The sequence below is a fragment of the Passer montanus genome, unplaced genomic scaffold (assembly GCF_014805655.1).
Source record: "Passer montanus isolate IOZ18808 unplaced genomic scaffold, ASM1480565v1 scaffold76, whole genome shotgun sequence".
NCBI lineage: Eukaryota > Metazoa > Chordata > Aves > Passeriformes > Passeridae > Passer > Passer montanus.
In genome coordinates, this window is record NW_024372813.1 from 670,676 (window position 1) to 696,219 (window position 25,544).

At 44.4% G+C, this 25,544-nt stretch overlaps 1 protein-coding gene across 8 annotated transcripts in view; it reads right to left on the minus strand.

The window, feature by feature from the left end:
* Positions 1-25,544, minus strand: part of DCX (doublecortin) — a 105,119-nt gene that overhangs the window by 15,862 nt on the left and 63,713 nt on the right. For 5 of the 8 annotated variants that reach the window (XM_039731259.1, XM_039731258.1, XM_039731256.1 and 2 more), the window contains 2 exons: positions 9,059-9,161; positions 5,024-5,161 (listed from right to left, as the gene is read on the minus strand). In XM_039731259.1, coding sequence (XP_039587193.1) covers positions 5,024-5,161; positions 9,059-9,161 — 241 coding nt within the window. The remainder of the gene's footprint in view (positions 1-5,023; positions 5,162-9,058; positions 9,162-25,544) is intronic. The other 3 variants (XM_039731261.1, XM_039731260.1, XM_039731257.1) reach the window with 1 other exon arrangement.

Consider the following 25,544-nt stretch of genomic DNA (forward strand, 5'->3'; position numbering starts at 1 on the left):
TGACACTTCACCTCCTTATCTTACTCAAACCATGTTTTATTGATAGGGGAAAAAGCCTGTTCTGGACAGGCAGGAGCTGTTTCCTGCTGGCCCCTGCACTGAGCTGTGCCACTCTACAAAATGAACTGCACTGCAGGCTGGTGGAGAAAAAAGTAGAGTTCTCTAACTGTATGCCAAATAATGAAAGCAACCCAATGAAAAAGAACTTGGATGTCTTTTATGTTTTATTTCACTGAGTGAATTTGTGTTTCCTATTAAAGAAAATGTGGGGAACAAGAGGACTGATATAATCTCCATTAGCTAGAATCCATTTCCAATTTCCAAAATGCCTCTTTCTTTATCTCCAGCTGTCACTGATCCTTCCTACGCTGAAGAATGCCACCTAACAACTCTGCAAGAAACCCCAATTTCCTTTCCACAAACAAGACTGGAACAGCAGCAGAGCCAGTGTGCAGCAAAATGGATGTGATTGCTGCAGGGCAGGACAGAAATTCCCTAATACAATGAGAGTTTTAAGTGCTACAGCAGGCATGTAAATATTTTATGAGCATCAACAAAAAACCAGATGTGACATCCAAATCAGAAATGGAATGAGATGGATGGATATCATTACAAAGACAGCAGAATTTTGCAGCAGGAGCAACAATGAAGAAGCCCAGTTTAATTTTCTCTGCCTGCTAATGAAGAATAGTGTTCATAAGCAAACTTGCCTGCATTTCCTTTGAACTGAAATGCAAGAAAATAGCAGGAGGCAAAGAGCAGGTCCCAGGTGGTGCATAACACTGCTGCTCCACTAAAATCTGCTGATGATTTAGGGTAGCTCAGGATCTTACCTACACTCAGCTATCAGGAACTGTTCTTTAGAACCAGCTTTCCTTTTAGTTCTTTGGGGTTTTTCCACCATTTTATTCTTTGTGCATTATGGCTTATTCATGGCATTGTATTTGCTCTGCAACATCAATGTACCTTAAAGTGTATATGTAATATTCTTTAATTGCAGGAGCATGTGCACCTTTTTCCACAGGATCCTCACCTCCCCCTGTGCATGAGGCAGTTTGGACTCAGGAGAGAAATCAGGTTTGGCAGCACATGAGAGGGAGGATGGAGAATATTCCTGTCATGTTTGAGGTGAGAGTTTCAGGGAAACTGAATTCTCTGTCTGCTTCCCCCACAGATATTTTAGAATCACAGAAAGGTTTGGGTTGGAAGGCATCTTAAAGCTCATCCTATCCCACCCCCTGCCATGGCAGGGACAGCTCCCACTGTCCCAGGCTGCTCCAAGCCCTGTCCAGCCTGGCCTTGGGCACTGCCAGGGATCCAGGGGCAGCCACAGCTGCTCTGAGCACCCTGTGCCAGGGCCTCAGCACCCCCACAACAAAGAATTTCATGTCAATATCTAAACCTGCCCTCTTTTAGCTTAAGTCCATTCTCCCTTTGTTCTGTCACTCAATGCCCTTGTCAAAAGCCCCTCTTCAGTCTTTTTTGAGGCCCTTTTTTAGGCAGATTTTCACATGGAATTGTTCCCTGATTGTTGTTTAGGTTTGCTGGGATGGCTCGGGCTCTGGATCCAGAGTTCATTGTCCAATTCCAGCTCCAGCCCATGCAGTCCCATCCTTGTTTTTCTCTCTCCATCCCACGTTGTTTGTGCTCTTGGGCTGAGATTTGGATCATTTGTCCTGTCCTGGTGCCCAGCTGGAGCAGGAATTGTTTTGTCTCCCTGCTCTGTGCACAGAGCTCACCATCCCCTGACATGAAGCCCAGACCCACACACTAAAGCAGCACAGAATCTGAAAAAGAGAAAAGCCAAAACCTGAGGCACCAGGGCATTCCCCAGACATCTGCTGCCCTTGGACACACTCATCCATAATGACCCCTGGGAGCAGCCCTGCAGCCAGGACAGACGGACACTCTGGGTCTGTTTGCTAATTGCTGCTGCCTGGTGAATGTGCTTTTGTCCCTCTGTCCATTAGTGGACTGAGACATTAAGGTCCTGCAGCAGCCTCAGAGACCTGCTTGTATTCTCCCCAAGCCAAATCAAGGCAAAGATATTTTCAAATTTCAGTTCAGGTCCTTTAGTTCAGTGACTCCATCCTGGTTTAAAAATCATAAGCTCGCCTATCACAGCACATGTTTTTATACAACTGAACCCTTGTTTGGTATGTCAGTTAGTGTAAGATAAATTCAAGTTTTTTTAACAAAGAAAGAATGGCACATGACATCATTATTTTCTCTCCTGTATTTCTCCCCTGAGATTTAGCTCTGGCTTTTGCTTAGCCTGACTCCTTATTGGAGCAGTCTGTTAAAGAAATTTTGCCAAACTTCATGCTGACCCTGCTCCATTTAAATCTCATGGATCAGAGCAGAAGCACAGAGGCTCCTCTCCTCATGCCCAGTTTTCCTCTGCCATGTTAGGAGAAGGAATTGGCTGGTGCCCTGCAGGTGTGGTTTAGTATGGGTTTCACTGCTCTAAGCTGGGTCTTTCAGGAAAGCTGACTCCCTGGGAAGAAAAATTGAGTTTAGAAATTCACAGAAGCTTTGTAACTCCAATTTTGCCAGGAATCCACTGGCATTGCTTAGGAAGTACAGATATGGGTTGGGTGTTAGTGAGGGAAGGGAGAAAGGATCTCCCTTGGGAATACAAGGATTGGGGTGAGTTCCCATCTCCTTAGAGCAAGGAGACACTTTTTGTTCTGCATTCTTTCATTTAATTTTCATTCATTCATTTAAATGACTGCATGGTAAGAGAAAAGCACCGTGCAAAGAAAACAAAGTTTAAATTCCTTCTGTGGGTTTGCCACCTCATTTTTTTGGGATATCCTGGGAGCTGAGGGGCTCTGGCTGCCTAAAGGGATTGAGCTTTCCACAGTGAGGCCCTGACCCCTCACATCAGGTGGGTTCAGTCTCCTCTCACCCAAAGATTTCCCTCCAAAGCACAGACATCACTGCCCAGATATGTCACAATGGCCTTGGAGACCTTGGTGGGGAAAAAAAAGATAAAGAAACCTGCACAGAAAATAGCTGGAAAGAACAGAAACAACACAAAACCAAGGAAACGCTCACGAGTTCCCACATGACAACCACAGCAGAGGGAAAGACAACAAAGGTACAAATGGGTAGGAGAGCAAACACACAGCAGAAATATTGCATATATTTGAAGTAAAACTGCTTTAAAATAGTTTCACACATTAAATGGGTGAGATTCTGGGGGGAAAAAAAATAGGTCAGATCATCTTTTATTAATCAGACTTCATTCATCTTTCTTTGCTTTTTGAATGTGATAACTCCAAAATCTCATCTAAATGTAAATATTGGCTCTTAAAAGATGTGTAAATCCACTTAATTTATTACCAGTTCAATACAAGAATACAAAATGGTATTCTTTTTTCTCTCTGTCCTGAGAAAACAAGAGTCTTCTATTTTTCAGTACTAAAAGAGCTCAGTCTTTTTTTATTCTCATTAAGCAGGACAAGTGCCATTTTTTCCTTTATTGAAATTACAGGAAAGCACGAAAGTCCCTTGTCTGGACGGATTAAAGAAACCTGATTTGCTCTTCATTACTGACCTTAACTCCAGGAACTGGTTATTGTTCAGCCTTTCTGGTTGTTTTAATCTCCCTCTGAAAAGCTCTGCTAAGTGTGTTCATTAAAGCTCATCAGATGAGTCACCATCCTGGGCCTGGAGTCACTCAATCAGTTAAAATCAGGCACACAATAATTGCCATTTCATATTAAACTCTATGCTCATGCAGCAAACTCTGGTTCTGGTGGGAATCAGCACCTGATGCCTGTGGAGAAGGTTTAAAGCTGCTCATGCATGAGCTGGCTCCCACATCATTGTGTTACTTCTGGGTTTTTGTAAATCAATATCACATTTCCCTTTTGCCTTCAATGTGCCTACAGAGCTTCAGCAGGCATTTGGGACTGTGGAGGTGGTTAAATTATGGCAAGCCTGAGTTTGAGAATAGCCAACAATGGAATCTTGAAGAAAAACTTTATGAATGCAAAATCACCTCAGAGAGAAATATTTTTTTAAAAAATACAGAGTCTTGGCATGTGCCAACCAATTCCACACTGTCCCTTTGGGTCGCAGAAGAACACCCACACACCCTAAACAAATGAACTGCTTCCTGGGGGAAATCCTTCTGACTACTGCCAAGAGAATTTTCTGTCTAATAATCCCATTTCTACTGATGGTCAGCTGTTGTGTGATGTTCCCATGCAATATGCAGCACTCTAGCATGATGGTGAAAAGGAATTTCTGGTTTGTATCACCTGTGTTGATGCTGTGGGACACCTGAACTCAGGCTGTGAAGCTCTCCTGGAATTCTGACATGTTTAATTGATGATTTGGCCATTTTAGTGAGAGGCCATGTCTGGTTTTCTTTTGGAACAGAACAGGCAGGCAGGTGAGAGATCAATCATAGCTCCAGAAACTCTGCATGACTCCAAGGACTGTCAGTTACCAGAATTACTGCAATGTGCAGCCAGCCTTGGACTGACAGCCCTGCAGCTCCCCACGTGTGCTGCCACTGAAGAAGGAGGGAGGCTTTCCAAATGGTGCAAGCTGCTGCAGCAAATTAGGATTCCCATTTTCCCTCTCTTCCATTACTGAATGAGTGTCTCAGTGTCACATCAATAAACCCATCAGCAGTTCTGCAGTTGCAAGGTCACTGGTCTCCTTTAAATAATGATTGCGAGGAGCCGCTCCTGACCTGTGCAATAATCACCATTTGCTTTGCACAGGAGGTTACCCTAAATCACTCTGTATCTGCAGGGACCACCTGGGAGCATGTGGGCCTTGATTTCCTGCCTGGGGAATAGAAACTTCTTTTAAAATATTTTTGAGGAAGGTGAGACTGTGGCTGGAACAACCTCAAGCCGCAAAGCCGCGCTTCACCAACCAGGAGATTCCTTCCCAATATACTTGTTTCCAAAAGACCCCCGAGTTTCCTTTGCAAGCACAGGGAGTTTGTGCCTTTCCCTGGAGCAGAGAGGAAGGCAGACAGCAAGAAACATTCACTCACCATCTTGGTGGTTACCTGAATCGGCCGGGGACTTGCTGCGGCGCATGGGCGCGGGGCTCTTGGCCGAGCTCTTCTGAGGCGTGGGCGAGGATTTGCTGCCCGTGGCACCTGCTGGGCTCCCCTTCATCACCCGGCACTCTGGGGAAACACAAACCCCCCCGGTTTGTGAGCAGCCCTGCTGCTCCCTGCTCTGAGCAGCCATACGGCTCAGTGCCTGGTCCCCAGAGAGGTGCAGGAAATCCCAAGGGAAAAGCTGATATCATCCCTTGTTCTCCAGGGCTGAAAGGAGACTCGTCAAGGGCAGGGCAAAGAGAACAGCTCTGCTCCTCTGGAAGAGCTGCTGAGGCTCTGGGGGTGTCAGGCTGGCTCCTACCTGTGTCCCACCAAATATTTTCTGCCCTTCCCCTTCTCTTGGCTCTCATGAGTACAATGAAAATGGCCAGCACTGACTGAGGGAACATTCAGGCCAAGAAAATCCAGTTAATTTGCTGTAACCCTTCCATGAATACCCAGTACTTGGAATGATGAGTGAGTGCCCTTTCTGCAGGTGCAGAAAGCCAGCAAACAGCTTGTGGTGTGCTGTAAATGAAGTCTCCAAGTGGCAGATGGGGCAGCTGCCCCTGGAGGCTTTCACCCAGCTGGAAGCAGCCTCTTCTGTCCTCAACTTTTCAGATGCACAAAGCAAAGGAGACAAAATGGTTTTACAAAGCACATCCTCTGTCCTGGCCACTCGTCCCTTTCAGCAAGGTTTGTATAAACAAGCCCAGCAGATTTATGTACTGGAAGATGTGAGCAGATGAGGACCCCAACTGTGCTTCCTTAAAAAATAAATAGGCCAGGAAGAGTGGAAAATGTAAACATGATCTGCAGAGTCCTGCAGAGGGGAACTGAAATGCTAACAAACCTCCACGTGTCCCAGGATTTCAGGCGTGCCTGATCTTCAGAACTGGGTTTTATTTACATTGAGAGCTAACAGAAAAGGAACTTTCCACCCCTCAAGTTATTAACTTAACCCAGTTATGAAGAAGGCAATAAAAAAGGGATTTCCTTTTTGTCAAATGTTAGCTGGTTCCACCTCATCTCCTCCAACAGCTTGTCCTCACCAAGATGTGAAAAATGTGTCTTTTTTACAGATGGGAGTTACGTGTTCCACATGCAGGCAGTTTTTATGGAAAAGTTCAGCTCAGCCCCACATGCTCCACACTGAGGATCCCCTGGAATGCAGTCCCCAAAGGAATTAAGGCAGCACAGAGCAGATAAATAATTGGTCAACCAAAAGCAAGCTGTCTGACCTAAATGTATGTGTTATTTAATTATATATCAGTGTATCTATAAAAATGTAATTGCCTTCAATTTTTCCCCAGGCTTTGCTCATTCTCAGCCAGCCAAGGCTCCATCTCTGCTCCTTCTAGATGGTTTGAGAGAGAGTTTTGCTGTTGGGCCATGCACCACAACAATGTCAGGAGAGAAGGCTCCAGGGATGCTGCATGGCAAGAATTAAACCTACAGTCAGCTTATTTTCTCTCCTGCTAAATCAATTTTGGAAATTCTAAATCAGGAACAGAAAAGGTTGTGGGTTTTTTCCTTCAAAAATACTTGAATTCTCACAGATGATGTCACTTGAAAGGCTTGTAGACATCCAGCCCCAATATAGCCCCAATTTTTTTACACATGAAGAGCAGTACTGGTGTTGTGAGGGAACTCAAAGGGTGTCAGGCAGCTGTGTTTAGTCACCTGAATTACTCACTAAAAAAAAAAAAACCTAAAAAATAAAAATACTTAATGTTAGGTCTTTGCAAGGGCTTCCAAATTTGTGTTTCCCAGGGGAGTAATTCCTTGGAAGGAAACCTGGCTCTGGATTTTCCAGCAGAGAAAGGCTGACTCTGAGGAATTCCTCCAGCTCAGCCCTTGGCAAGTGTCAGAGGCAATCCCTGAGCTTTTGCAGGAGGTGGAAACCTGGCTGTGCTGGGGTTGGTGTGAAAAGGCCTCTAAATGTCACCAAAGTGTGGCATTTGCACCATGCTGAAACCCGTGGGTACAGAAGGGACAGAGCAATGTCTCTGGAAGGTGCTCAGCAGCAGGATTAGAGGGTGGAAGCTGTGGTGGGCAGCCAGGAGGAAAAAGATGACATAATCCTCTCTTGTGCTGTTTCTTTTTGTTTCCTGACGTCCTGCCAGAGTGAACATAATAACCAGCAATCCTGGTGTGTGTCATCCAAGCAGGCAAGAGAAATTTCCCCATGACAGAGGAGATTTTATTAAGTGACACTCATCTGCAGAACCTCAGGATTTGCAGCTCTCCTGGCAGCATCTGCCTCAGAAGGAGGAAGGACGATGGGTGTACAATGGGGAAACGCTGCTGAGACTCCTCATCTGCCCCTGGGAGCTTCAGGGCTCCTCTAAAAACACCTCTGGAGCTGCTCACTGCCTTCCCAACAGCAAACTTGGCTTCTTCCTGCCAGAGAAATCCAAGCTGGAGAGGTGAGCAGTGCCCAGAAGTGGAGGCAGAGGGATGGGATTTCCATCCAGTTGTTCTGCCAGCACTGCATCCAAGCTGTTTTCCAGTGTGGAGCTCCCTGAGGAGCTGACTCAGCTGCTGAGTGGTGAAAAACAACGTGAAGCTCAGCTTGCAGATCACTTCCCCAGTCTGACACAGGCTTTATTCTCTGCCTGCAAAGTCCCAGCTGAGCCTTGGAAACTTCCTTTGAATTACCCCAAGACCATCAAATGGGTTCATCTGGAGTACACAGGTCAGAAGTAGCAGCACTAAAATAAAATCAGGCTTGCAAAGGAGTAATAAAAACCTCAGTGTTTGGAGATTAGAGGCTGCTTGCCTTCCTGCATCCAGCAAAAATCCTCTTTGGTCCTCCATACAGAGCCAGTTTGCAGCATATGGGACAGGATGGGGCTTGTGTTCCTCACACAGCACACCTAGAGCTTTGGGAAGTGTGCCTAGAGGCTTGGAGAGCACGTTTCTTTCAGTTTAAATGGCTAAAATGGAATTAATTTCCTCTTGCTGCTCTCACTGGCACCTGCAGACAGGTGGGTACAGTTGCCAGGTGGGGTGGGTGGTAAGGCCTACAAGCAAGCTCTGTGTATTCTGTGAAATCAAAGATTTCATGGTGTAGTTGATCACAGAGACTCACATTATTACAGACTTCTGCTGGCAGTGGGGACAAGGAAAAATAATGGTGCTGTCCTAGTCATGCCCCCAAAAGGGGAATTATTGCCCTGCTTTTTAAATCAGCAGAAGTAAGCAGTGGAAATATGATTTTTTTTTCAACTCTTGCTTGTTTCCTTTTTTAATATGCATGTGTCTACATAAGGATGATGAGCTCTCAAGAAAAATGCATCTATCTGAATGTGACTGGAGAAAGCTGAAAGTATAAACACTCCCAGATTTTGCAGTAAATGTCAAAATGCTGTAATTTATTCTGACTATACCTCAGCCAGTATTTGCCTGATTATAATACTGCTGACTGGATGAGTATCACAAAAGTGTCACAGACATATTTGCTGGAAAAATCCCTTTGCCCAGGATTCTTCTCCTGGGAAGATGAGAAGCCTCATAGAAAAGGAAAGCAATAATTATCTCATTTGCTTCTCCTGTGTTTTGCTCCTTTGGAATGTGTTTGGAGATTGTTTACCCACAGGTGATTGTCTGATTGGTTTCATGTGAATTGTTTTACTCTTTGGCCAATTGGGGTCAAGCTGTGTCAGACTCTGGAAAGAGTCACGAGTTTTCATTATTATCTTTCTAGCCTTCTGTAAGTATCCTTTCTGTATTCTTTAGTATAGTTTAGTATAATATTCTTTAATCTTATATAGTATCATAAAATAATAAATTAGCCCTCTGAGAACATGGAGTCAGATGCATCATCCCTTCCTTCGTCTGGGAGCCCCACAAATACAATACAAAAGGATGTCAAACTCCATGTAGTGGGTCTTAAAACGCAGAGGAAAGGCACGCAGCACTATGCTCAGGCAGGAGCAGCAGAGTGGCAGTGCAGTAAAAGCTCAGTGTGCGTTTGGTTACCGCTCTCATCCAGGGAAAAGTCATCCTGCGCGTAGCGGAACTTCTCGGGGCCACAGGCGATGAACACGTCGTCATCCCCGAAGAAATCGTGGAGACAGGTCACCTGCAGAGAGACAGAGAGCAGAGTCATGCCCTGCATTGGTGCTGGCAGCGTCCTGGTGGGGCTCTGCCTCTCTGCTCTTCCCCCACCCCACGTTAACGTGGTCCTGCTTTCCTTAGGGCTGGTGCTCACCACACAACTGCCCTGGGCAGGTCAGCCTTACAGAGGCATTAAATAACCCCAAAAACAGAGATAAGACACCCAAAGCACTCCCTTACAAGTTCTTGGAGATCTAGCATTTCCCACCCAGCTGACAGGACACATCAGTCACCTGAAGGAATGACACAGCTACTTCTAAAATAAGAACAGAGGTGTCCCTGTGCCACACTGGCAGGGCTGTGACACCACTGCCTGTGCTGGGGTGTCTTGGTACCCACAGAGCCTAAACCTCAAAAAATCACTGGGGATAAGCACAGATGTAGAGCTGTGACTCCTCCTGAGCAATCCTGGTGACAAATTTTAAAGCCAAAAAGTTTATCCGTGGTATTGGTGGAGAGACCCAAAGTACAACAGGACAACATTCTCACCCCAGCACCATTTAAATCCAGATTTACTGTGGCTGCCTCTCCCTCACTGAGTGCCTTGCTCCCAATTTTTGCCATCCTCAACAGGAGGAAGTTTTATCTTGCAGCACCTGGAGCTCCAGACTCTGCCTTGCCTTGCAGCATCAAACAGAAATGAAGCACATGTGGGAGCCCCAGATCCACAGATTCAATCAGAGAACTGATAGCTGGGAGTTTGGAAATGTGCAAATGCATTCAGGTTGCTGGGAGAAAAATTTAAAATGTCATCAGGCTGAGAGCTCCTCCCCATATTCAGCAGGCAGAGATCTGCAGATGATGGACTTGCTTTAACAATTCCTAACAATATTCTGATATCCCAGATATCCTGACCAAATGTCGTGTCAGGAGCAGCACAAATGCTCATCTGCAATCACCCCAGTGTGGAACAGCTCCAGCAGAGCCAGCCTGGGCAGCCACACACCCCAGCACCCAGCAGAGCCCAGGGTGGCTTCCCAAAGCTCCACTTTCCCAGGAAAACCTTTCCAAGCAAGCACAGGGTCAGCTCTGGTGTTTGTCATGGAGGTGAGAGGCTGAGAGCTGCTGCTGCTGACCAGGTTTACCCTGTGTGGGCACTGGGAGGGACTGGAGAAAGAACCATGGGGAACTCACTGGAGGCAGAGCTGAGCTTCTGTATCTACTGATCTCTTGGAGCTGGACTGTGAAAAGTTAATTTCAAGCTCTAATAAATCAACTGTAAAGAAGGCTTTTGGCTATCTTAATAAGGCTCAGTATTTCACACTGGTTAGTATAATGTATAATTAAAGCACTGCCTGTGAGTGCCAGCTCTGGTTACAATGCCAAACCTTAGTGAAAAGCCTGTTTTTCACATTGTCATGACTTTCAAAATGGAGCAGGCTGAAATCTGCCATGGCTTTGATGATCAGAGTTAGAATTTTCTCTGCTAACTCCAGTGAATTCCTATTTCTGATTGTCTAAAATTAGATTGAAAATAGCTAGTTTCATCTATAGAGAATTCTCCCAAAGAAAAGATGACATTTCAAACCAGCACTTGGTATTACAGCCCTCCCCCTGAGGATGTGTGGCACTGGTTCATTTGCAAATAATTGGGTTTGGCTCAACACAGCATTTCCCATCTGAATGCTAAGTGCCACACTTGTGCCACTGAAGAGACCCATGGGCTGTTCTGCTCCACTGTGCAGTTAAATCTGTGATCTAAAGTTGGATCAAAAGGCTTCAGAAATTTCCCAGCCTTTTGCATGACATCAGAAAGAACCCACAGATGCTTTTGTTGTCTCCAGATCAGAAGTCCAAGTGTGGATTTTGTCCTTGACTGCCCACAACCATCCTGAGCAAAAACAAAATCCAGGTAATTGAGAAAATCTTCAGATCCAAGAGTCCAAACATGATGGAGAAGTCCCAGAGTGTCCAAGGACAGGAACCTGACTGCATTTCAAAAAGAGATACTTGCAATTCACTTTTCTGCATGCCTGCTCCTCCAGAGAGCAGTTATTGTGTGTAAATACACCCAGTAGTTATAGCTATATATATTATATATATATAAAATAATAGTTATGAGCAGCTGGTGAGCACTGGAGGCTGGTAGAGAATTTGATAATCTACTTGCTGAACTCTGAATATTCAGGAAGCAATCACTTCTGCCTTTGCCTTATTTGTTCCTTTTTGGTTTCCTGTTGTAACTTCCACTACTAAGAGCTCACCACAACACAGCCAAAACCCAACCTCAATCTCCTTAAATAGTGCAAAACTTTGCAAAATTCAGAAAATAACTGGGCTCCTGTACTATGGGGCCTGTAGCTCTGTTGCTTATGTTCACCATGTGTGTGGTATTTTCTATTTACCTTTTGTTTATTCAACCCCAGCCCTTGATCACTGCCCTGAGTTCCTGAAACACATCCCAGATGGGCTCCTGCCCACAGGAAGTCACTGGAGTAAACTTTCTTTGGGAAAAATGTGACTTCTCTGCTGGATCTGGGAGCACCAGATCCAGATTGTCTCAGGGGGGCATGGAAAAAGAAACCCACCAGGAAAAAGCCCTGGATATGCTCATCCCTGAAGGACATGAGGCTGGGAAGTGGGGCCGTGCTGGGATAACTGGTCTGAGACCTCATTAACCAGTATGGAAAGTTTAAGGGCTGTTCTTGACAGGCAAGGCCAAACCTCTACCTGCACTAATGATGGAGAGCCTTTTAGTGACTCCCAAATAACATTATTGGACTTCTCTCCATTTTTCAGAAGCCTTTTTTCTGATGTTTTCTCCATTTAAACAAACAAACAAAAAATTAATTAATAAATGTAGTACAAGTCTCCCCCCCAAGCAGTGTGGACTTTTTGAAGGAATATTTTCTGCTTTACCTTACTCTGATCTATCACTCTAATTATATCCAATAATTCACCTGGAACACTATAAAAAAAAAAAACAAACCTGAAAGAAGGTTCATAGTAACAAAAAAATTACCCCAGATGATAACTTGAAAATATTTTTTAAATGCTGTGTTTTGCTTTTAGTTATAAGTTTATTAAAGCACAGGACAAAACCCAGTAGTAGCCAGCTAGTGCAAGGAGCAATGCTGCCACTTGAAAATGGTGATTTTGTTGGTGGCTGTTGTCATGCACCCTCAGCAATGACACCAGAAGCAGAAAAATAGGAAGAATTTGTCTTTCTGCAGTTTTCAGTCTACAGGCATTTTTCATCTATAGCAAAAATTAAACTGGTGTTTGTGGCTACAGTAGACAAGATAAATAGCATTGATTTCCAAGCATGCCTTTGTTTAAGGGAGGATAATATTGAATTTGAAATTCAGAATTGAAAGGACAATATTGACTTGGGAAAGGATCATACTGCATGAAATGTTTACTCTCCAATTCCTGTAGCTCAAGCAATTCCAAGGAAGGAAATCATATCTTCACAGCCCTGGCCATGAGGCACACATTTATTTCTTACAAAGTCATTATTCCTATTAGACCTGATGGTAGCATTTTTCTTTGTGCCAAGGTCTGATCTTTAAAAACCCTTATAATATATATTATGGAATAAATAGAAGGCTGTAGAGATTAGTTTGCAATTCCTTAGGTTTCCCCTGTTAAATTAAACCCTTCTCTGCTTATATGAGAAAAAGCTTCCCTGAGAGGGCAGCCTAGCTGGGATTTCTGCAGTGACAGTCCATCAGTGCCTGCTGCAGCAATTTTAATTGCAGAGAGGAAAAGCTGCAGCCTTGTGAGAGCTGCTGAGCCCCTGCCTCATTTTAATACAGCACTTGTAGAACTAAGCATTTCTCAGGATTTTGACAAAATGGAGCTTGCCTCACACACATCCCTGGGTGTGAGCTCACAGTTTGCTGAAATGCCTGTGCTGGCACAGGCAGAAATCCTGAGTTCACTTGGAAAAGGAGCAGGAAAACCACAGGATCTGCACTGGCACAGCTCAGAGTAACTGGCTGTTCCCAGCTTCCTCCAGGAGGCAGCAGCAGAATTTAGAAACTGTGATTTAGTCATAAATAAAACAATTAAAAAGAATTAGATGTAAAAAGTTTGAGGACTTCAGCCTCAGCCTGAATCACCCGGCAGTGCAGAGCCTGGGCTGCTTTGAAGGGTTGGGATTTCCCAGCTCCTTCTGCCCCTCTCAGCCCCTCTCTGTCCCTGACAGGTGATGGACACTGTCCCTCACTGTCCCTCTCTGTCCCTCACAGGTGATGGACACTGTCCCTCACTGTCCCTCTCTGTCCCTCACTGTGCCTCACTGTCACTCCAGGACAAACGTGGCCACAGTTCACAGAGGGTGAACTGAACCATCCTCTTCACCCTTCAGAGAAGTGTCCTTTTCAGCAGAAAATGTTCATATTTTCAGCACTCTCCCTCAGTCATAATGGTTTTGTAAACCATTCTCTCTGCAATCTCCCATTTAGGAATTTAGGCAGCACAACAGTGATAAGTACAGAAGCAGCTTCAAAGTCCCTAAGTTTCTGCAAATCTAATGGTTATGTTCAAAGAAAACAGATCTCCACTTGCTTTCTTTAAATCATCACAGTTCTTCACCTTGTAGGCTTCCAAAGGTCAGAACAGGGGGAAAACTGTCTACAGAAAAAGCCAAAAAAGGCCCAAAAAGACCCCAGAAGACAACTGCATGCCTGTAAGAACAGAGCTGAATTAAGACATACTCTCATTTTCTAGGCTGCTTTGATAAGTGCTGTAAAATTGAACATGTCCAATCATCAGATAAATACAATTAATGTGCTTTGGGTGCCTGATGCTGTCCTTTCTCTCTCAGCACTGAGATGAGCAAGTCAGACCAGCAGCCAGACAGGCACCAAGACCTAACTGAGCTGAAAATGTCACTAAAAGCTCTTTAAACTCTGTTTTAAGTCACACCAGCAACCTCCGGGATTTATTTACACTCCATCAGCTGTACTCCAAGTCAGACTGGCAGTGGCCTGCTTGTTCCAGGTGTGAGGAGCCAAAGTCCTAAACCACAAAGGAAATTGTGCTTTATGATGGATGTGTCACTTGGGTGTCTGCAATCAGCAAAGGCCAGCACAGAAACCAAACACCCTCAGACTGACCCACAAAGATTCAGAAGGAATATGGGAATTGATGAACATGGGGAGTGAGCTCCTCACCACACACCCACAAAGAAAAAGATTTCACTGAAGGGTTAAGGCAATGCAGTGGAAGATAAAGATGTTGGTATTGGAATGCACAGCAATTAATGCATTTTTCTTTTTAACAGTCTGAAGACTGCAAGCCCAAAGCAGACACTGAATTGATTTACATTTTATTAGATTCTGGTTTCCTGCATTTAAAAATAAGAGATGTTTGGATTCAATTATTTCTTTAAAGTATGCACACACCCACTCAATAGATTCCACATTTGCATTCACAGAAAGAGAATTACTTATCTGCTTTCCTGAAAAAAAAAAAAATACTGCTTAAAATTGCAAAGCAATAAAAAGGGGAGCAGGAAAACACAAATATGAACATTCCAAAGTGGACCCAGAGCACTCCTGCATGCCCAGCTCGTGCCACACAAATATTTTAATTGCACTTTGGGGAGTCCTCTCTGAGGGAAGGAGCCTCTGTCACCTGCTCTTCCATCTCTGCCCCCTGGGCCACCAAATGTCCACGTGGAGACCTGGCCAGAGCATGGCCACGCTGTCCCCTCACTCCTGTGAGGGCAGGAGAAGTCACCTCTGCCATCTGCGTTTCTCTGTGACCTCTCAATAGAAACACAGAGATTTTTCCATTCTTTCATGCATTATTCAGAGATCTCAGCTTTTTCTTGTGTCCACAGAGACCATTCAGGCTCTACCTACACAATTTGATTGAAACAATCAAACTCCACTCTCCTGCAGAGGTTTTTTCCTTCCTTTCTCACCTACAGAAGAGAAAGTTCTGGGCCAGTCAAGACCATCAAACGTTTTCTTTGATGCCAGAAGGAATCCTTACACCTTTTTGTTGCTGACAAATGCTGATCCTCTTAATCAGGCTGTGTAACTCCAGCAGGTTGATCATGAGTGCTTACACCCACTTTATGAGGCAACTGAACCAGAGCAGGGACACCAGCTCCTGACCAATATGCATTATTTCTAGGATAAGCATTTGTGATGCTTATTTAAGTGGAATAAGGAATATTCATGCATGCATGTCCATGGCAGCTTGCAAGACTTCATGCATGAAGAAATGCTGCTCTCAGGGGGCTGCAGCACACTGTTTATCTAAGTTCTGGAAATGGGTACGTTTGAAACAGAATGGAACAAAAAGCAGGAGGGAGGGAGGTCAACAGCCAAGCTACCCAGTAGGAATGTTAAAGCTGAATTTTAATATCTCTGATGAATTAGTGGTGCTTCCAAACTGTGTGAAATCCAATTAGCCCCTGGGAGAAAGGTTAGTTTGTTATCCCCATTGCCTATACATATGGAGGAGACTGTGAAACAGATATTCAGGCTGTTGATTCTTTTTAACCAGAAGAAAGGCTTGCTCTTGCATTCATGAGGGTATTATGCCGAGGATGAACGTGCTGTGAAGTTTGGGGGAACAAAGAGCACAGCCATGCAAACCAATATATAAAACATTACCATTTCTCCATTGGAAAACCATAAAATGAAGAATTCTGGGTGACAGATTGACTTTGAAAGGAGAGATGGCCAGCACAAATAGCCCCAGAACAGGTAGCACTTAGCAATTCAGAAAACTGCATCCTAATCAGCATCTCCTCACCGTTCTTCAGAAGAGACTGTAGTTTGGGATGACAGAAGAGCAGCAGAGACTTTGGAAGTAGCACAACTACATGGCCAAGGTCAAGCAAGACTAATAGAAATGGGAGTCTGGGAAGTAAGGACACAGGGAGCCTGTAAAGGGGAGGCTGGAATATCCATTAATGGGATTTCCAACTCCAAAAACCCCTAAAATCTCTAGCTGTTTCTGTTCTGTTGTGCACAGTTTCACAAAAGGGAAAGGCTGTTGTTCAATTTTGTGCAGGTCTCTCTTGAACGAGGCACTGCCAGTGATGAGGAGATTTTGGGAAACAGATCCTCACCCTGCTTACATCACAAACACAGCACTCTGTGCCAGGATGGAGTGGTTTGGGACAAAACTGATGTATCCTTGCATTTCCATTTCCAGGGGAAACCCACTGTCTTTCAACCCAGCCTTCTTCCCAACTGCTGCCCAGCACGCAGCAATGGGAGGACAGGGCAGCATCCCAGCACAAATAAAGGTCTGGGAAAATGGAGATTACAGAAAATAGCTGTACTTGTTCCTACATCCTCTGTGATGCAGGGTAAAGAGACATGAGAGAAAATTCTGTCCTCAGTAGTCACCCAGAGTGACAAAGGAAATGACATCAAATCTGACTGATGAAACAGTTTCCCTGTAACTCGTGGGTGTGTTTTGCTCACTGAGGCAGCCTCTCTGAGAAATGGAGTTATTGGAGGTTGTCTCACATCCTGCTGACATCAATAACTTCCTTCCAGAACAGGTGCTGGGGAGAAATGAGAGTCAGACTTCCTGTTTTTATCAGGGCATCAGGAGAATTTGGGGACATTTCAGTTTGAGTCAGGTGCCAGCACTCCTCTGGAGGAGCAGTTTTTGCACTGGCTCTGTCTCTCCTGGCACAGCAGCACACTGACACACTTCCTAAGGGACACCCTCGTCCTCCTTGGCACTTGGGGTAGACAGAATATGTTGGTTAGGATTGAGTAAGTCACAGAAGCCCCACAAATCTCACTTCAAATGACACAGCAGCAGCCTGGCCTTGTTTGGCCTATGCCACCTTCTTTCCAACAGTGCCAATAAAAAATAAAAAACAACAAAACACAATAAATCAAGAAAGTAACAGAATAAATGCTTTCCTTCCATCTTGTTTGGCACTTTGGCAAATATTTTGGACTCATTTGTGCTATCCTGAGTTTCCCAGCCCAGGGCAGACACAGTGCAGGGTGTGTGCCCCAGTCCTTTGGGATGTGTGTGATGTACCTGGACACAGGTACAGGGTGTGCCCCTCTGTTTTGTATTTCTGTACAATCCTGCACACGCCCCCATCGAGGGACAAGTTGAGGAGTTGATATTTTTAATTTCCTGCTATCAACATTCATGGAAAAAAGACACCAGTGTGAAGTATCCAACCTCTAAGTTTTGGCATTCACATTCTCTGGAAAAATCCCTTTGCCCAGGATTTTTCTCCTGGGAAGCTGAGAAGCTTCAGAGAAAAGGAAAACAATTCTTATCTCATTTGCTTCTCCTCTGTTTTGCTCCTTTTGAATGAGTTTGGAGATTGTTTACCCACAAGTGATTGTTTCATTGGGTTCTGGTGTGAGTTGTTTTCACTCTTTGGCCAATCAGGGCCAGGCTGTGTCAGACTCTGGAGAGAGTCACGAGGTTCGTTATTATCTTTTTAGCATTCAGTAAGTATCCTTTCTATATTCTTTATTATAGTATTCTTTAATATAATATAGTATCTTAAAGTGGTAAATTAGCCTTCTGAGAACATGGAGTCAGATTCATCATTCCTGCCTTCGTCAGGGGTGCCCTACAAATACAATACTAAGTAAATCTTCCTAATACATCTCCAAACCTGGTGAGGGACAAATGTCCCATCCTCCAGCAGTATAAATTCACTTACAGCCTATGGATCCAAGTCAGCCAAATTCTTGAATTAAGGGACAATGCAACTGGAATGTGTCTAATTAACACTGGCTTTGCATTTCATCTCATTCAAAGCATCAATGCTGTTGCGCAATTCCTTAAATATTCTGTAAAGGCTCCTAGAGGCATTTTGACTTGTTAAATTTCAATGTTTGCCAGGATCTTTATCACACTGTTAATTCTGGAGATTAATGGGAATTAAAAATGGCGGCCTTTAAAAATTAAATTGTAACAGATGCTACATGAAATCTAAAGGAAAGTAACAATTGTTATCAAGCTGTTCTTCCAGGGAGCTAAATTTTCTTCCTTAATTACAAGTCTGAACCTGTTCTTTGTGTTTTGGGAGATATCCTGAATTTACAGCTAATGCATATCCCCTCCCTATCAGAAGAGTTTTGTTTTCACCCTAATTTCTGTTAATCTTTGAATAAAGCTATTATTTTTTTTCCCTAATTAACAGTTCTTTTAAACTCAGCTGACAGAGAACAGAGTAGTGGAAAATTCAGCTTTATGTCCTGAGCTAAACCATATTAGGGTAGAAATTAACAGTGTTAAGCAGGCTGGGAGATAAAAATACTTTGTATAGCACATGTAGAGAGGCTGCTGAAATGGATGACCCACAGCCTTTCACATGAAAATACCTTTTCTTGCCTTTTTTTTTTGCAATGTATTTCATCCCTTCCATGTCTGCAGGACCAGTGACAGGTTCTAGCTTAGTGTGCAGCAACGTTAATGGAATAATTGATGCAGGAATAGTGAAATGGATGATGTGTAAAATGGCAGGCTGCATAATTGTCTGGAGTGAGTTCAAGTATTTCTGCAGTGAAAAATTGTCCTGTTTTACACTCCCATCACGTCTCCTCGCTGCTGCGTGGCAAGCAAATTTCATTTGGAGATGATCCCAAGATGCAGTTGATTTACTGGCAGGATTCCAGAAGGCAGGAGGTTAAAACCTTCCTAGCCCAACGAAACAGCACCTGGGAGAGGCATTGCAGGGCTCACACTGCTTTGGGGAGCAACCACTCAAATTACAGCTCAGCAATAAACACAGAGCACATCGGGGTGGAGCTGAGCAGTGGCACAAGAGCACCTGATTAGAGAAACAAAAATATGACTTTGTAATATTTGACCTTTCTTTTTTGCAGTATAGAATGTTGCGTGATGGAAGAAAGGGGGAATGGAAAGAACGTGAGCTTTTAAAATTATGATGCAATTAATTTCTGCTCCTGTGAAACATGCAAGAACCATTACATTTGCATGGCATTTCTCATCAAATCAGTTGTAGACTACTGAAGCAATTAGAAACTAATTGCTGTGAGATTCCCCCAAGAGATACATGATGGAAACAGGAGGTGGCCAGAGACTTACAAGCAGAAGTGTATCTGTTTCTTTGCTAATCTCTAGGAAACAGCACACTCCACCTCTGGAATGGTGCAGAGGTGGCTGCAGGGCTCCCAGATCAGCCTGCTGCAGATGGCTGCACTCCCTGACATTCCCTCTGTGCACCCTCTGGGATAATTGGCTGTTGCTTTGCTTGTTTGAACCACAGCAATGATGCATCGGGATTTTAAACTCCTCTGTCCCTCACTGCATGAATTCATCAGCTCCTCACCCATCCTTCCCTCCCCAGCTCTTCCCAGCCCTCACCCCCAGAGGCTGAGTGTCATTTCCATGGTAATGGATCCTGTCTGCTGCTGTGCAGGACAGCAGCCTGGCATCTGCCACACAGTGCTGCCCTGCCCTGCCACAGGCATGGGCTGAGCTGGCATCCCCCTGGCACCTGCTGTGGGCAGGAATGGACACAGGGAGCACCTCACAGTGCTCTTCACCTTGCCAGGGATGGATATTGTAGGTTCTTTCCTCTCCTGACCCTTCCTGCTGATCCTCACCTCTGCACAAAAGAGTTTCTTGTTCCTTGGCAGGTTTTGAGGCAGCTTCTGATCTCAATTATGTGCCCACCAGCCCTGGGTGAAAACATTCTGAGTCCTCTTTGTGACTGTGGTCAGAAACTCTGCAACTACAGTTAACCAAAAGGATTTTAAATAAGCCTTTGTTAGGTTCAGCAAAGCTGACACATTAATTACACCCATTAAAAGATGCAGGTGTTTTGGTTGGCTTGTTATTGTGGAGTTTTTTGTTTGTTTCAGGGTTTAGTTTTATTGTGGATGCCAAGAAAGAAACAAGGTTTGTTGTGTGCTCACGATGGGAATGCTGCTTATACATATGTAGATATATGCAGATATGGACATGTGGGCATTGCACAGAGACTGAGGGTGCAGCCATGAGCAGCAATGTGAAATAGAAGGGCCAAAGCCACGCTGACACTTGAGCCTCTTGGTGCAAATCCACGGCAGAATTCCACAGAGCATCACTCGGGCTTTGCTCCCTGATTATACTGACAGCACTTCTGAAACTTTGTATTTTTAGTTTTTCCCCCTCAAATGTTTTATGCCCCCCCTTTGCTGCCTTCCCCTTTCATCTCAGAGCCAGATCATTTCTGACAGGTAATCCAGCAGCATCAGCCTCTCCTGTGGCAGTCTCTCTCCCCTCAGTGGTGTGCTTTCAATTTGCTCCTGCACTGCCATAAACATCCAGCTCAGACAGCCAAGGCTGAGCTTTTTTATGAAAATCTGAATGGCTGCAGTTCCACTTGGGCTCAAGAACTGCAGAAACACATCCAGCATTTCTGAGGCTTGGGATAGCAGGGATAAGTGCAGAGAGGTAGTTGTAACAAAAGCAGTGTTGTGCTTTCCCTGTGTCTCTGAAGAAATCTTGTTCGGAATATACATTTCCATCTGGAATTTGGTGCTGGAGTTCACGAAAATGTCACTGTGCTAAAACAACTTTCTCTAATTTCCCCCTGTGTGCCCAGGCAGTGCAACATCTGTAACCAAATAAGGCAACACAGCAGCATCCTTAAAAAAGAATTAGGGACTCATGTCCTGACAATTAACATGCTGGGGCAGTCAATTCCTGGAACATCAACTCAGCCATGATACTTGCACACTACAAGAGCTTAACAAGCATTTTGCTTTTGCTGTCTTGAACTCAAACATGCCAAAGTAATTTTAAAAACCTGACACTCTTCTTCCTTTGTAGTCCAGGCTAAATATTTTGTTTCTTTCCCCCAGAGAATACATAATCTACACTATTGTCTTGTTTCGGTTCCAAGGCAGCCTTCTTAGACAAAAGAAAAATACTGGCTGCCTAGAAAATCAGCCTTAGATAACAAATGGTATATTCTCTTTGCAACTCCTTTTCACTTCTTTGCAACAGCAAGGCAAGTATTAAATTCACTTCTCCAAGCTGGCTTATATTTCAGTTTTTACTGAGAACTCTGCTTCTCTGGTGTGTAGATGCACCCATTGTCCCTGGGTGTGTTTGATTAAGTCACAGTTTTATTCTTCAGCTGGTTCTGACCATGGAAATCCCAGCTTGGGCACCCACAACATGTCTGGGGGGGCTCTTGCCAAGAGCAGGAGCCCCAGGGAGAGCAGGGGAAGCTCTCCAGGTCATTGTGTGCAAACCAGACTCTCCTGGGTACTCAGTGAGATGCTGTTTTGCACCCAGAGCTCCTTCACTGGGAGCAAACCCAGACTGTATAAATAAATATACATTTATTTAAGGACCATCAGGTGGTCATAGAACTAAGCATTATATCACAATAACATAGTGACTCATAACAAAAGAGTGTTATTCTGGCTACTGCATGTAAGATTTAGGCCAGTGAGTGGCAGAAAAAGTTCCTAGTCTTTTCCAGAAGAGATTTTAAATGGAAATCTGGGAAGTCTTATCTTATGATGGGCCTCTGCCCTTGTAATGCCATTTCAGGAGCCCATTTCAACTCAATTATATTGAATTAGAAATAAAGCATCACTTCTGTAAGGTCTGCCACTGTGCTACAGCCATCCACTCCAATTCAGGACATCTCTGAAGAGTCTTGAGGTGCTTTTATTCCATCCTTTGCAGCTCCTCTAATGCTGATGAGGGATGTCCCAGGATTTGGGGGAATTTTGGGCTTACCCTGGTGAGCAGCACACCCAGAGAGAAAGTCTGAGCCCTTGAGATCAAGGCTTGAGAGCTGCTCCTGGCGCTGTGTGTGGGGCAGAATAGGAGCAATGTGACACAGGGACTTTGAAACAAATAATGGGACACAGACAGCAGCTGTGTCCCATCTGGAGGTGCCTTGGATACACGTGAAAATTAGTGCCATTCAATGTAAAATGTCCTTGCACTAGATTTAATTTTGAATGTGCGAGAACTTGGTTTTGTTTTGGTTTTTTTTTTTTCAGCAGGTACCATCAGAGCAACACACAAGAAAAGGGATCCCATTTGAACTGTGTACTTATTCATCATGTTGTAATTTCCCACTCATGGTTACAGCCCCTAATAAGATGATGTTGCTCTCTTGTTTGTGTACACAGCCCAGACTGCTGTTTGGGGGTTAATGAATGATGGCAAGTGAAAGCATGAAAATAAAATTAGCAATGCCCAGAGCAACCCACTTTATCAAACTCACCAGTTTATAGGATTAGCAATGGATTCTGTGCAAATCTCTGCTATGGGTATTAGCAGGGCAAGATTTATGCCAATTAGCAGTAAGAGTGCAGATTATTTGGGAAGAGCATTGACAAGAGTTAAAAACTCCCTGTACTTTCAAACTACGTTGTTGGGACATCCATTTCAAGCATCCAACTCCACCTACAAGGTTATTTTTACTCATCTCCCAAGTGCTATTTGATTCCTTACATGTATCCATGGCATTGTTTCCTGAGGCAGTGAAGAAGGCTGAATTGTTCCTTTCCTAAGATAAATCTTGCACTCTCAAACTTCCCTGGGTTCAGGTCAGGCTGCCCTCAGCGGAGCCCCACGTGTGTCCCACTCTGCACTCCCCTGCAGCAGATGTGATTCTGACCACACAGACCCCACTGGGCAAATCCCCTGCTGGATTCCAGAGGGATCAGGCCCAAATCCCCGTGGCAACCAAGGACCTGAGGGAAAGAATTCCAGAAATGGGTTGGTAGGTGCCACTTGAGCAGCAGCAGAGCTCAGCCTGGCTCCAGGAGAGGAACACAGCTCCTAAAACCTGCAGCTCTCCTGTGGGCATCAGGACAGCAAATCCACGTACAAATTTCATTGATAATCAGATTAGGAAAGGAAAACTTCATGGAAAGTGGGCTTTTCCCATATACTCAAACCTACAAGACAGGGACAAGCCTGAAACTGGTGCCATTGAAAATAAAACATCCCTTGGAAAGCCAAGTTTTTGAGGGAGGGCCATTTGTTCTGCTTCTCTACAGCCAAGTTTTAATAAATTAATGAACTTCAAGACAGCATCCTCTCATCTCTGCCCAGTGGATGATTTGGAGCCCGGGGGATATGTGAGCTGGTCCCACTCTGAGGGACAAAGATGCTGAGTTTGGTCTAATTCCACACACACACACGTGCCACACATACACTAATGGGTTTTGCTCTAAAACAGTTGATAATCTCCCAGCCAGTTCATCCTGAAGAAAAGCTGGTTAATAGAACTAGGTATTTACAACTGTGACAATTACATTGAAGCAATTTGTGTGCGGACATAATTATGTTTCTAATGAAGATTAACTGAAATTAAATGCTTTTAATTACAATTTGCACTGCCTTTGGCTATTGTGCAGACTGTATTCTGACACTCACGCCTCACCAGACACCAGATTTATACTTTGCTGTGTCAAAGCTGACCATAATTATTGCCTGGATATTTGCTGTCAGGTGCTGCTGACGTTGCAAAAGGGCTCAGTGCTGGAAACCACGGTGTGGAAGGATCAGAGATTGAACCTTTCAAAAGCTGTTTGCTCAAACTCCTCTGATAACACCCTGTCTGCCCTTATGACTGCAATTTTTCTACCTGTCTGTTCCAGCTTTCTCCAGAAGGAGAGGGAATGTTGCTTTTTATTTCAGTAGGAGTATGTGGAAGCCTCTGTATCTGTACAATTTGCTGGAGTCCCTTCTTCTTGATAACTGTGGGAGCCCAGTTTACATATTAGATCCAAATTTGAAAAAATTAATTCCAAAGGGTCCTTAGAGGCAGCATCTTCATTATTCAGAAAATCTTGGCATGTAAACTCCACCTACCAGCATTCAAAAGGAATGAGTGATCAAAGCCAGATTACAGATTCATTAGTGATTAATCTGTTCAGGAAAACCTTCCCTGGTGCTTTGCAGGAATATGATAGGAATATGATTAATAGGAATAGTTACAATAGGATCACAGCCAAACCCATAAACAGCTACTAAGAAACATAACCACGGGAGCCTTGGAGTTTCCTTCCTGAAGAGCTCTTGTTTGGTGGAGATGTACTCAGAGCTCTGTGTCCTTCCACTGTGACTGGAGACCTTTACAAGCCTCCACACCCCTGGGAAGAGTTGGTAAAAAGAGACCTTAGAGGTCACAGTCTCAAGCTGCACCCAGAGAAATATGGGTTGGATATTAGGAAAAAGTTTTCTACAGGAAGAGTGATAAAGTTCTGGAATGGCTGCCCAGGGAGGTGGTGCAGTCCCCATCCCTGGGTGTGTGTAACAAAACCTGGATGTGGCACTGGGTACCAGGGTTGAGTTGGGGTGTTGGGGCTGGGTTGGACTCGATGATCTTGAAGGTCTCTTCCAACCTTGTGATTCTGTGATTCTGTGACCTCAGTTGCATTTCACTGCCAGAATTGCAGTGCCTTGCCTCCTTTATGCCCTGTCCAACTCTCATGTCTTCAGGAAAATTGAAGATGACACAAGGCAGGGCAGAGCTTTGCCCAGGGCTTCCCCTCTTGGGCTTTGCCTCGTTCTTCCTCTCCATGTGTTGGACTGGGAATGAGTTACAGAAAATATTTCATCTCTCCCTTCTTTCTGTAAAAACTGTCACAGAACAACTCTCACTGAGGGCACACATGTGACATTTCACTTGCAGCACAGCCCTGTGGCTGGGAGCCTGCCTCAGCACGCTGTCCTTCCCCAGGGGGCTGTGACAGCCCTGCCTGCCCCCCTTGGGAAGGGGAAACCAGGAGGTGCTAAACCCCCTTTAAACCACAGCCTCAGCATAGAGCAGGAGTGTTTTGTGCAGCAAGAAACATAAAAAATCTCCAGTAAAAGTTACAGCCTCTCTGATTTGCCTCACAGGAAAGAATCACAGACTGGTTTAGGTTGGGAAAGAGCCTTTAGATCACTGAGTCCAGCCACTAACCCAGCCCTGCCAAGGCCACCACTCAGCTGAGAATAATGCTCATCCCGCTTAGCTTTCATTCCAATACATATTTCATCATGTTGATGCATATTTTATTGCACTTTTTGTACCAATTCCTCCAGCATTTTGCTTTTGCAATGGTGCCTAATAACCCATGATTGCATGTAGATTTTGTGTTTGTGAGTGCAGTGATTCCCTCCTGTCCCGAGGAGGGAATGATCCTTCCAGGCTCCTGTTTTCCCTGTGTATTGCTTCCAGTTTAGCTCTCCCTCCCTGGGTTTCTCAGCCCATGATTTTCCATCACAAGAATGATCCCATTCCCAGCTCCACTCAGGCCATTCCTCCAAATTTCCACCCTCCAGCTTTTTAGATACAACATCCATGGCCACTCTACCCACATAAACCAAAAAAACTTGGAATTTTTACTTTCGCCCACAGTCACTCTGGTTGGACTAAGTTTTATTCATAGAAATACAGATTACTATTTGGTAA